Genomic DNA, 13,197 nt, shown 5'->3' with positions numbered 1-13,197 from the left:
CGCCACGATTGAAAACAAAAATGAACTGAGCCTAGCGTATTTTAATTGCCAGTTGTGTTGTGTAGGGTTGTTTGATAGAAGTTGACTGACTGATATAGAGTAGCCTAGGCCCTAGGCGTTAATTAGGTGTTAAGATGTCTTTCTACTCTGGATAAACTAGTGAATGAAATATTTGCGAGGTAGTTATCCAGCACATTCGCCACCAAAGTGCAATTGTAAATTTTACGGAAACACATCCACGTCATCTTGCTGCATCACCATACCATACAGTACACACACGATCAGCAGTCAGCCACCTCACTGGGGCTGGGAGAAAACCTGCATGATCCATCTGTTTTCCCGAACCATATGGACCATGGCGGTTTGGTCGGATGATGTAGTTGAAATTAAATTGTTATTATTAGCATAGTTTTAAGATACAAAGACGTATTATAGATCAAGCATATACTGTACATATAAAATTGTATCCGGATCGTTTTGGCCAGGCGCATTTGAATCTTTTTTTTTTTTTTTTTGGGGGGGGTAGGGGTTGCACGTATACCTGTTAATGACATGTGATTTTTTTCTTCCAACAGCTGTGCCAGATTTTCCTGTTGATAATTACTAAAAAGCATCATTTAGTTATGTTATTGCGTAAAGTAAGTCTTCGAGACTAGCAATGTCTTACCCAGAGAGACAAACACATCTTGACCCTTCAACCAGTTTACGTCAACGAATATCAAAATCGGATAAGGCGGAGAAAATGGTACCGCAAAATAATATTGAAATCGAAAGTGATCACGAGGAAAAATTGGTAAATGGAAGAGTAAAACTAGAGACAGTAGATTCGGAAGAGGAGATAGAAACAACACTAGACTCCTTGTTGGTGAATTCAAAAGACACTCAGACTTTGTTGCCAATTGCAGAAAGCCATATAAAAATTAAAGATGAAACTTCAATGACTATATCTATACAAATATTTCTGCCTTTTTTAATTGCCGGATTCGGAACAGTTGGTGCGGGTATGGTACTAGATATTGTACAGGTTGGTGGACAGTTTTTTTATCTAATGTCACATTTTTAAAAATTGCAAATTGTTTGTTCAGAATTGCCTATTCTCTTTCATGGCAAATGAGTATATATCTTGAATGGCAATTAAATATTATTATTAATCTTATGTAAAACAATAAAGGATATACCCTCTTCCCCTCTCGAAAAGAAAAATAATTGGAAATTATGTACCAGTCTTTGAGCAAAGGCCAGGGTATGGATCAAATAAGTAAAATTTTCAAATACTCTTTTACAAAAAATATAAAATATTGAATTAGGTCTGTAGGGTAAAAAATTGCCTTTTGATTTGAGTAAAAAGGGGATTTCCTAGGTATAAGTTGCAGCCAGAAACAAACTTAATAATTTAACTGGACAGAATGTACAGAAGGGAAATAATTTAATAGGAGATATGAATAATCCTAAGAAGATGTAATTAAATATTCTAATATTTTAATTCTGCTGTAATCTAATGTTATCTATTGGATTTATTGTATGAAGTCATGTTCATAAATTTGTATTAGAACAGCTGTTCGTAATCACCGATTTCACGTAACACAACTGTTAACAGATAGCACAAAGAGTTACTTGATCAAAGACTATTGGCTGTTAAAAAACAATACAATACAAGGATGTTATACAATTCATACATAATCAATAATCCACTGAACAGCTGTGTTAATTTTCCAATGGCCTTGGCTAAAGTTCTTTTGAATATGTTGAGTTATTTTATTAAGCAATCGAGAAATTAAAATAAATCTTACCTTATGTGTACATTCATGATATATAATATAAATTCTCTTCCACTGGCAAAATTGTAAACATGATATTTTTCATTATGGTTTTAAGAAAACACCCAAAATTACATTCATTTTACAAAATAATACTTCATTAAAAAATTAAGTAAAGATGTTTTATTGAAATGTTTACAAATTGAATAGATATTATACATTAAGATGGCAATTTGTTTTTGTATAAGTCAACCTTGTACATTAAAAAAGCTACTAATATTTTTGGTGCCTGTATTGGTTGGTTTATAATTTTATTTACATTATAAATATTCATTGTCATTTGAATATTCTTTACATACTATTTTCACTTTTTCCAGCATTGGGATGTATTTGAAAAAGTTGGAGAAGTCTTCATCTTGGTGCCTGCTCTGCTTGGCCTAAAGGGAAACCTGGAAATGACACTGGCTTCCAGGTTGTCAACAGCTGTAAGTTACATAATGTTGTATTGGTGGTAATCACTGTGGTTGTGGTATTAGTATTCAATCTGGTCATTTATATATAGCACCTTTTTGACAGATACGAAATGCTGCACCCCACATACTCAAGCACCTCGCAACCTACAGGCAGTTATGATCAATGCCAACTCAAGCACAGAAAAAGTAAACAAATCAAAAGAAGCAGTGGCAAAGTACAGAATCATAAATAAATAATGTAACAATAATATAATAAGGAATAAAGAATGAAGATTATTAATTAGAGGTTAGTTTTTAAATTAGACCTAAAGACAGCCACAGATGGTGAATTGAATGCGTACTGGAAGGTGTTTCAGATCAGTGGCACCTCACATCGAAAAGATTTGTTACCAAAATACGTTTGTTGAATATAGGCTGATAAAAATTTATGTGAAATGCCGATCTGGTATCAACTTGCTTTTTACGTAAATGTCAGAGATATATTTCAGGCATAAGCCAGACAGTGACTTGAATTATCACATTGCTTGTGTCCATGGTGATATGAAGTGATCACAATGACAATTGTAACTTTAACTTCAGTATGTACAGTATACATAATATTGCTAATGATGTGGCATATAAATTTCTCTTCCTGCAGGCTAACCTAGGGACAATTGACACCCCAAAGGAACTATGGAAAATGGTCGGTGGTAATATGGCGCTAACACAGGTTAGTCAATAGAGGGCGTGTTTGTGGTAGTAATGGGCATTTGCATGTATTTTTCAAACTTAAGGGAATACTGTGTATCATCATAATAATGGTTTTGACAATCAAAATATTCATACTTAACATATTCATCATTATTTTCTTTTGGTTGAAAATTAATAACATTGTTTTTTTTTAATCTAATTCAATTCTGAAAATGGCATTCCCATACGGTCATATCATTTACTTATTTGCTGGTGAAACATGTAAAAATCTAGATTTTTACATGTTTCACCAGCAAATAAGTAAATGTGCTAGTGAAACATGTAAAAATCTTGAGATTTTGGCTGATGATTATCACATGGATATCATGTAATAATAACATGACTGTATTTTATAAATGTAATTTCAAATTACAGGATTGCAAAATAATTATCATATTATCATATGACCACTTTGGAATGCAAATATTTGACAGAATCAATGTAACCAGAAGGTGGTTTGTTGCCTTTCAGTGTCAGGCCATCGTGGTGGGATTCCTTGCATCCTTAGCCGCTATACTTATGGGCTGGATTCCAGATGGAGAACTAGATTTTAATCATACCCTTCTACTCTGTGCCAGTAGCCTTGTCACAGCATCCTTAGCCAGTGGCCTACTTGGTATGTTATTTCATCTAAGCACATACAGTACTTCTCTTCATTCAGGTCATCTTGTTAAGTAAACCTTTTGTGGATACGATCCATCAAGATGCAGTTGTTCATTTTGAACTCTGATGCTCTATAAATTAAGACTTGATTGTCTGAACCACAAAACCATGAATTCATTGTATGGTAGAGTAAAAGGATTGTGCTAGAAACTGTCCAGATCTGGCTGAAACAAAGTATCTAGCAAGTGTGTGGAAACTAAAGACCATTTTTTTTTTTCCTTTGGTTAAATGTTTGGTATGGCGTTGATTAATTTCAAAATAAAATGTTGAACTTGTACTGTATAAATTAATACTTGTATATTTTGTTGGTATTCTTGGTTTGACATATGTGAGCACTGCATGCATATTACACCATTATGTCAGAGAGGTTGGCACAGTGATTGCATTTTGGCCTCTTAACCTTGAGGTCGTGGCTCAAATCCTCATTGTGCTCATGGTGTACAGGGTACCTGGTAGAAGTGTTGAGAGTATTTATCTCTACATTTTAAATTGCAGCAAGTCTAGGAATACCCTCCAGGGAGTGGGAAAGGTTGCACTGTGTTTGTAAATATGAAAAAATGATCAGGGGGTACAGTAATAACAGCAATGCCTGCACCTTGAATTTTTAGGCAGTATAGAGTATAGATTCAATGACCAGGGGGTAATAATAACAACATTGCCTGATCCTTTTATCTGTATTCAACTGTGCAGTATAATTCCTATATTATGCATTTTACACACCTCTGTTGTGAATATTAATTTAACACTAAATTTATGCCAATTGTTAAGCACTAATACTAATCATTGATCATTAATTATTAGTCAGTCCTGGTTAGTTAACCCGGTTAAATTTCTTTCATTGAAGGATCGGTAATGGTTGCTGTAGTTGTGTTGTCCAAACGATATCACATAAACCCTGACAACGTGGCTACTCCTATAGCAGCAAGTCTTGGTGACCTCACCACTCTATCACTCTTAGCCTGGATCAGTAATATACTATACAAAGCAATTGGTAAGTTAATTTCTATGTTTTGTTGTAAGTGCCGATCTCTCAAAATATGTTAGCAATGTTCCAACCAGGTATTTTTGCTGAGATTGGTACTCAGCAAAATACCTGAGTATCATTTCTCTATTACTTAACATAAGAATAATATTTACTTATTTAGTACTACTACTACTACTACTACTAAAAACTATTGGCAGGGCTGGAAAAAGTGTTACCATGTAGATGTAGGCATTAAGGTCATTCTCTACGGCTTAGAAAAGAACATATATTTTCAGGCAACTACTGTTTTATAGTGTATAGGTAATGTTTGGCCTGGAGGCATTTTATAATCATTTTCAAGGTCCAAGGCACAGCAAATATTTCTCTAGGCCTGAACACTGATGTCAAGGCCTATGCAAATAATGTGCTAATAGACCATGATAAATATTCTTACAATACTGTATTGTTAACAAGGAATTCTCATATATGAAAAAGACATGACCCCTAATGATGTTTTTTTTTCTCCCCAGGTAAACAGCATTGGTTAGCACCAACAATCATTGTATTGTTTTTAGTCCTTGTTCCTTTGTGGGCATACATCTCACATCACAATTCCTATACACATGAGGTCCTGTATGCGGGATGGTCTCCTGTTATTACCGCCATGTTGATTAGTAGGTATGTCAGCAAAGAAAGTAAATAATTGCATACAGAGTTGTGCTAACACAGTGTATGCTTAAGTAAAAATCAAAGAGGAACCTTGTTTTTTAAGAATAAATTTATAGAGGGTGACCCTTTAGTTTATGATAGAAGGTTAGATAATAATTGAAGGCCCTCCTAAATAAATATAACAATGTAATGCTTTTTCTGAATGAATTTTATTGCAAAGCTTAGGATTTGAACCCAGGACAATGGGATCGGAAGGCAAGCATTTTAACCACCAAGCTGCATTTCCACCAGCGTGGTTTTCCATGTAGGCTACTCAGATGAATCTTTTGCAAATGCTTGGCTTCCAGACTTTTTGTTAGTTTAAATCAAGATACTCTATCTGACATTTCCATATACACACTACTATTGTGATATGATAATCAGCCAAGATGGCTAAAACTAGATCTTGGATTATATCCAACTTTCCTATCTTAAAGCTGTGGTGGACTAGTCTTAGATATTGCAATTCGTCAGAATGCTGGTGTTGCAGTTTTTAGCCCCGTCATCAATGGCGTTGGGGGTAACCTGGTTGCGGTGCACGCAAGTCGGTTGTCAACGTCGTTGCATAAGCTCGGTGCTCCTGGCACACCAGTGGAAGATAGGTCAAGATTTTGTATAAACCCTTGCAGAGTATTCTTCGTTGATGGTAAGTTTTTCTGTTCTCAATGCGCTGTAAAACATGTAGAGTGATTTTTTTTTTTATTTGCCATTTGAAGCAATTTGTTAAGGAGTATTTTTACAGATTTATTAAGAAAATCTGAAAGATATTTCACTATACATACAATATACCAATGTTTAATTACCTGTGTTCATGATTTTGTGTTGCAAATGCACTCTTTCAAATTTGGAATAATGATTTTGTTATATAGTTACTACCTGTGGCCTTGGATATGGTAGTTGCTCAGATGGCAACATATTTATGCTTGTGATTTTCAACAAAAATACATTTTATTAATCGCCTGTCTACATGAAGACGTTGAGTTGGGAAGCGCTGTGTCTTATGTGGTATATACACACTTCGCTTGATGTGGTTTTTAGCTTATTTTTTGCTGCAGTATAAGGTGCTTGGTATATATGATAGCTTAATGGTGTAATCTAGCTCAATTTTGCTTTTACTTTATCTGGTAATACTAAGTTGAATTTCTGTTCAACAGCACTCTCGTAAATATATTCTACGATCTTCGAAGATAATTATTTTTTTGACAGTCACGATTTTTGCGGCTCTAAATTTTCGCAGTGTTTTTTCAACGGTGAAATATGCAAAATAAAGGGCACCCGCACAACAATGCTCTACAGTATTTTAGTAGAAAATCCTTTTGGACAAAACCAAATTGTGTTAACTTTACAATAAATGGTCTTGCTGACTGTATGCGTATTGCTTGGTGTAAGTAATTACATAAAGAAGCACAAAATTATGCCCCTCCTCTTATGTTATTTTGTTTTTCTTATGTTATTCTACCATCATCTGCTCACAGGTCAGCATTCAAAAACAGCAAGAGTTCTGCTTATAATGGTAATACCTGGTCAACTGATATTTCTATATATGATAGCGTACATAAAGGCTGGGCATACCTCAATCACAGGTCGAGTGACAGTAATGTATCTTTCTGTTGCAATACTTCAGGTAAGGAACCTGTTATGACATTTTAAAGTGAGCCCTCTATTGATTTCAAAATAAGTTTTTTTTTAAGCAAAGGTCCTAAGGGGTCATCAATTATCTTCATCAGTTTCTTGAGAGTACAAAACATACTTTTTTTGCTGACAAAATATAATATATATTATATTTTGACAAAATATAATATATATATAAAATATATCCCGACAGGTAACACTATCCTTAAATAGAAATAATCATTACAAACAATATCACTCTGCTACCAGCAGCTTGTAAAATACCAGAACTAAATAATAACTGATTGCTTGTTTGGTTACCAGGACAATAGACCGACACACGGTGCCACGAATAATTTGCCAATCAAAAAACATGAGCTCAATCTTGACCCAATTACCACATAGCCAATCTAGTGGTAGGTTCCATTTTTGACGTAGCAAACTTGCATATATGGTCTACCATGTTAATAATAATAATTCATTAAAAAACAATAATTAATAAACATTTCATGTTGTTAAATTTATTACCACATAGACATCAGAGGAAGTAGAAAGCAAGTTTAAGAATTGACGAGCAAGAAGTGAAGCACATGTTTAACCTTTCACCTAGATTAGTGGCGTGTGATTTGTTTGTTTTTTTTGGATGCGGGCCAACTTCACACTGCCTCTAGACCTTAGTAATAGATAACACGTAAAATATATGTCATCATGCATATCCATGGAATACAAATAATAAATTGTGTGTTAAAATGTTAAATTGAGTGAGTGTTGTAGGCCCATTGAATTTAAAATGTAGGAATTTGGCCTAGTGAAATAGACTGTAGAAGAAGGGAGAAGAAATAAGGTAGGCTTAGCACAGTGAAACACATGCTCCCAATGCTGCTACCCTACTGTCAGTGTCAGGATGTGTGGTTTTGTCGGCTACTGGCTTAATTTACGGAGCTAGAGTGCATTTCCCTTGTATTTGAAAGTACACAATGCTTATCAACTCATCGCTGTGTATAAACAGTTGATAAACTAAACATTTACCAGTGAATTTATAACGGTAAACTTTGGCTTTCTAGGGAAATGCCTAGGCACAAAAACGTAGGCCAACTTTTCGAAATCGTCATTTTTGTACTTTTTTAAAAGCGTACACATGCCTCAACTCCCCTATAAGAGACAGAGTGAAAGGGATGAAAATAATGGATGACCCCTAACTAAGCACATGCTTTGATTTTTTTTTTTATCTTAGCCATACAGTACAGTGGCAGATTCAAGGGGGTGGGTACCCAGACGGCCCGGGCCAACCTAAATTGTTCAATTTTTCTTTTTTAATGAAGATATAAATTATTTTCAAATTTTGAGAGTGCAATTTTCAGCCATCTAAAGATGCCATAATCAGGTATAGATCCTCCATCGGTGAAAGTACCTCCCCAGGGCTCCCTCTATTTTGAATTCCTGGATCCACCACTGCAGTAACTCTGTAAGTGAACCTTGCCATTCATCAACCTCATCACTTTTTCTACTTCCTCTCCTGAAACCTCACCCTATTTTTGTCAGCCATGTAAAACAAATAATCCTCTGAAAATTAATTTCATTATGCTTTTGACTATGATATTATTATTTTATTTTTTTTTTTATAAAATGTGATTTACAGTATTACTAGTATTACAGTAGAAGTAGAAGTTGAGGAGACACAAACCACCTTTATGCATGATGCTTTTCCTTTATTCAGAGAATTGCAATGATCTTTTTACCTGAAACATGGTTTTATTATTTACTTTAAAAGCAGTTGACTTCCAAAAGTGAGCTATTGTGTGTGGGTTTACTGTAATTGGGGTAAGGTGTTTGTGTAGTGTTATTTGTGGTTGACTAATAGGATGTTTATCTTAACCTTATGTCAACTACCACATATTAATCTTTTATTTTGTGGTCGTCTTAAATCCTGCAGCCATAAGAAAAGTTCCCTCTTATAATTTTGTGGTCTGATGAACCTGTCCCACTTACAAAGATAATATGTATGTGAGATGTCATGACAAAATTAGTGGTGTTGTATGCCAGGTTAATTTGAGATATTCATATATCTGAAGTAGTATTTTGACAAATATTTGGTTTCAGTGTTTCATGATAACAAATGTTCTTAAATGTGTTTTGAGGCACATTTAGGAAAGCTTTTTTTTTAGAATTTGAATTAGGTGGGCAACTGGTTGAAGTTGGTGGAGAGTGTAGAGTAAATTCGTATTTAAGCATTTAAATATGAATAGGAATTGTGTACCTGAAAGTCAGTTAAGGATATAGAGATAAACACATTACTTTATCTGACAAATATTTTAGGATTTAAGTAGAAGTTGGTTAACAAGGATATAGATTAATTGACAGATAACACATTGTTTATATGATTTATTTGAGAGTTAAGTATGTATGTAGAACATGGTAGAAAATATATTGCTCTTTTAGTGGTACATGTTTGTTAATTTTGTAAACATTGTAGGTGACATTATTGGTTTTCAATTGTTTGCTTCATATCTTCCTAGGTTGCTATCCTGTTGTACACAGCTGATTGCTTGATTCATTTTTTATGGGAGAAAAAAAAGGACCCGGACAACTTTTCCATTCCGTATTTAACTGCTTTGGGCGATCTTCTGGGAACAGCACTTTTAGCACTTGGCTTCTACGTCGTATGGGAAGTGGGTGATAAAGACAGTGATATTGGTGACTGAAGCAGTAGCCAAGAGGGACATTTCTCTCCGTCTGACAATTATGGTCACCAGGTGAAGTCATCTGATTTAAAATCCAAGATCCAAGGTCGCCGACGGGGGAGGGGGGATGATGTCCCGGACGAGAAAAAAGTGGACGTGGTCGGGCATCGCTAAAAAACTTTCAAAAGTGGTCCAGGGACGTAGCCCCCAAAAAATATGACAATTTAGGGGTTTCAAAGGCTTATTTAATCAATTTTAGAATCTATTAATATGTACAAAATACATATAATTTTTTTGAATTTTTCTTTCTCCCCAATGAATTGTGGTTTTTCTCCCCGACAGGGGGAAGCAAGGCCTCCCTGATGTGGGGGAGGGGATGAAGCCATGCCTCCCCCCCCCCCGCCTCGTTGCGCCGCCACTGTTCAGAGGAAAGCATTATAAACCTTTTATAAACCTTTTATAAACCTTTTCTAAGCACCTTGTATCCTTTGGCAAAAGGCGCTATATAAATTTCTATATTATTATTATTATTATTATTATTATATTTTTTTAATTGTTTTCTCATGACATTAGTTAATAATAAATGTGCCACATGCATCTTGGCGGAAAATGAAAATAAATTGGAGAGAGATGAAAAAGAGTATACAGTGTCTTAAATTGCTGAATTTCATATAAAGAATATGATCTTATGTTGTAAAAGATCAGTAAGCAAGATTGCTAAATGCTTTTTAAATTCATGTAATTGCAGGAAAAAATAAGGAATTTTTCTGTAGAGATATCTCGGCAGTGGAAAGCATAATTGCAGTTTTTTGAAAATGTTTTTTTTTTTATTTTAATTTTCTAAATCGGAGGGTGTGGTATTAGGTCAAAAATAGGATTATAGTTGTAGTCAGTATCACTATTATTAGCATGCAGCGAGTTTCTAAAAACCATGGTAAAACAAGATATAAAGAATGTCTTGTGTTTATATATTTAATTATTCATATGGAGTGCAATTAAAATTTATTAACTACAAACAATTTCACTTTTAATAATATTGGGAGGCGTTTGCAGAAACGATTTTAAAATATATTTTTAATTATAGATTTTTTTTTTCATACTGCAATCATTTATAATATAGTACTTATGAATTTGTATGTAGAATTTGAAATGGAATATTTTGTCAGTATGTATTTTGTTAGTTAGGATGTACATACATTAAAAATTAAAATTGGAAGCGTTGTGGAAGCGGTTTGGTGTAGCAGGAACAGTTGGGTTTCCCAACCTTAAGGTTGGGGTTTTAATTCCTCGCTGTGTATTTCACTTGTGTCCTTGATCAAGACACTTTATCTACATTGCTTCTCTCCACCCAGGAGTATAAGTGGGTACCCTGTGGGGTTGCCTGCTATTGCGCCAATATGGCAGCAACACTCAAGCATGTGGACCCAATGACCACGCTTTGTAAACGGAATAGGCGCTATATAAATACTAAAATAACAAGAAAATAACAAAATAGTGTGTGACCAATCACACAGTGTGATGCCCATATATAGTCATGGTGTGCCTATATATGGTCATGGTGTGATATCACCATGACCATATTTAGACAAAATTTGATGGTCTGGATAAGATGGGTGGAGGTATAATTTGCATATATACACACTGCTTTGGTAACTTTGTGTTTACATTTTTTTTATGATTATATGAAAAATATGAGTATGTCAAAAGTTTAGGGTCAAAATCATTAGTTTTAAAGTGTTATTGTAAAATAACCTTATGGAAAAATACTGTTTTTCAAAAACAATAATATTATTTCAAATAATTATTCAATATTGATCAATATGTACATAACTAAAAAATATATATACATATCAGGACTAGATTTGTTTAAAATGATATGCTTTATTTTTGAGGTTGTGAGATAAAAATTTGGCGCGTCACTTGTTATTTGAGAAGTGATCTTATTTGTTACCATTTAAAACCAGACTCAATGTGTTGAATTAACCTAACACTTTCATCTAAATACTGTAGACCTATAATGCTTTTTGTATAGTTAGGCTGCTCTCACAATTCGTGATTAGAAATATGAAGTTAAACCTAACGTAACAAGAAAAGTGAGAAAGTAGAATGGTTGTCCTTCCATCAGCAGTGACGCAGTAATTCTGTAATCTTTAAATGTGATCAATAAATTTTACTTTTTACTTGCCAAAATAAATATTATTATTATTATTATTAATTCGTGTGATACCTGAAGTTGGCGTACCATACCTACATGGCAGAACTTCTACAATTATTTTCGAACTTTGGATCATACTTTAAATAATTTAATAGTTATTTGCTCAATATGAGTCAACATATTATTATTAATATTATTATTATCATTATTTATTGTTATGTTTATTATGTCTGGTGGAAATAGTTTTACCATTATTATTATTATTATTATTATTATTATTATTATTGTTAATAATAATATTGTCATCATCGGCATTATCATTATCATCGTTATTGTTGTCATTATATTTAATAATATTATAGTGTCTGGTGGGAAATATTTTTACATTCAATTGTTATAACAGCCTGTTGGTGGTGAATATTATGAGAGTACAGTATCTTCAAAAAGGAACGGGACGAAAGCGGTCTGTATAGGTTTTTTTTTTTTTTTTTTTTTTTTTTCAAAATCAGGAATTCCTGAAAATAAATCCAACACTTTTCGTTTTTTGTTTTTTTTTCAGTTGGTGCATTTCTTTGTTTATGTTTTCTTGTATGTAATTCGTTGTCTGAAAACAATAACGAACATCTGTTAGGATAACCAAAGATGGGCGATAACGATCATATAATGTTCTACTGAGAAATTAGCAGTTTTGGTATTCAGAAGGCCCCCAGAGGGTAATTTGGGATGGTCTGGCGTCTCGTAACAGGGGGGTCACCAGATTTTTTCACTACCCTTATTATGAAACTTGAGTGGAGTGAACTTAAACCTGAGAATATGAAAGAAAATTAGCTACCCTCATTCTCCCCGAATTTATCATACTGCCTGGTTTTCTGGGACAGGCAGTCTTAAGGGTTCTTGCAAGTAGGCCATGGCTTGAATATACCATGGTATCCTGAAATTGTCGCCTATTCTGTATCCGAGTTGTCCTCAAGGTCGATATTGTATAGAAATCCGGGACTACCGCTAGGCCTATCTGTCGGAATTTCCCCATAGGCCTACTTATTGTTTCTAACCTGATTGTTTACATCCCATCAATTGTATTGTTGTATAGTCCTTGTAGTTATTTTACGATTTAAGTTCATTGAACTCGCTTTTATTGCGACGGCGATGTTGTGACATCTGCCCGACCGCGGCTCGGCGACGAACTTGAAAGTTTGAAACGCATGAGTCGGTAACAATGTAATTTTTTTTAAACCGCTTCGAAACTAACGAAATACGTGATAACATACTAGATTTTATCACTGAACGTGACTTCTTCAGATGTGATTGATTTGCATGATTTACTCCGGTACATCTTACATTCGAGCCAAGTTATTTTTTCCGGGAAATAATGAAAAGGGGAAATGTTGATTTGTATTCTACTTTTACTTTGACTTTTACTGTACTTCCTTGGCTACCATGGTTGTTAAATTATGCC

General features: G+C 34.1%; 1 protein-coding gene across 2 annotated transcripts; it reads left to right on the top strand.

Annotated features, from left to right (window-relative positions):
• Window positions 1–29: 29 nt before the first annotated feature.
• LOC117115034 (solute carrier family 41 member 1-like) lies at window positions 30–11,780 on the top strand. 2 transcript variants are annotated; one of them, XM_033258674.1, is made up of 10 exons: window positions 30–179; window positions 576–1,024; window positions 2,135–2,242; window positions 2,868–2,939; window positions 3,431–3,575; window positions 4,467–4,613; window positions 5,117–5,264; window positions 5,732–5,940; window positions 6,770–6,918; window positions 9,422–11,780. In XM_033258674.1, the coding sequence occupies exons 2-10, from the start codon at window positions 659–661 to the stop codon at window positions 9,605–9,607; spliced, it is 1,530 nt and encodes a 509-aa protein (XP_033114565.1). In that variant the 5' UTR covers window positions 30–179; window positions 576–658; the 3' UTR covers window positions 9,608–11,780. The 2 variants fall into 2 exon arrangements, with proteins under 2 accessions (XP_033114565.1, XP_033114566.1); XM_033258675.1 differs by lacking the exon at window positions 30–179 and adding an exon at window positions 223–376.
• Window positions 11,781–13,197: the final 1,417 nt, after the last annotated feature.

Source organism: Anneissia japonica, unplaced genomic scaffold, assembly GCF_011630105.1.
Source record: "Anneissia japonica isolate Jap-2015-1 unplaced genomic scaffold, ASM1163010v1 scaffold24_len2511860_cov200, whole genome shotgun sequence".
Lineage (NCBI taxonomy): Eukaryota > Metazoa > Echinodermata > Crinoidea > Comatulida > Comatulidae > Anneissia > Anneissia japonica.
The sequence above is the reverse complement of the archived record's forward strand: the minus strand, read 5'-3'. Positions and strand labels throughout refer to the sequence as shown.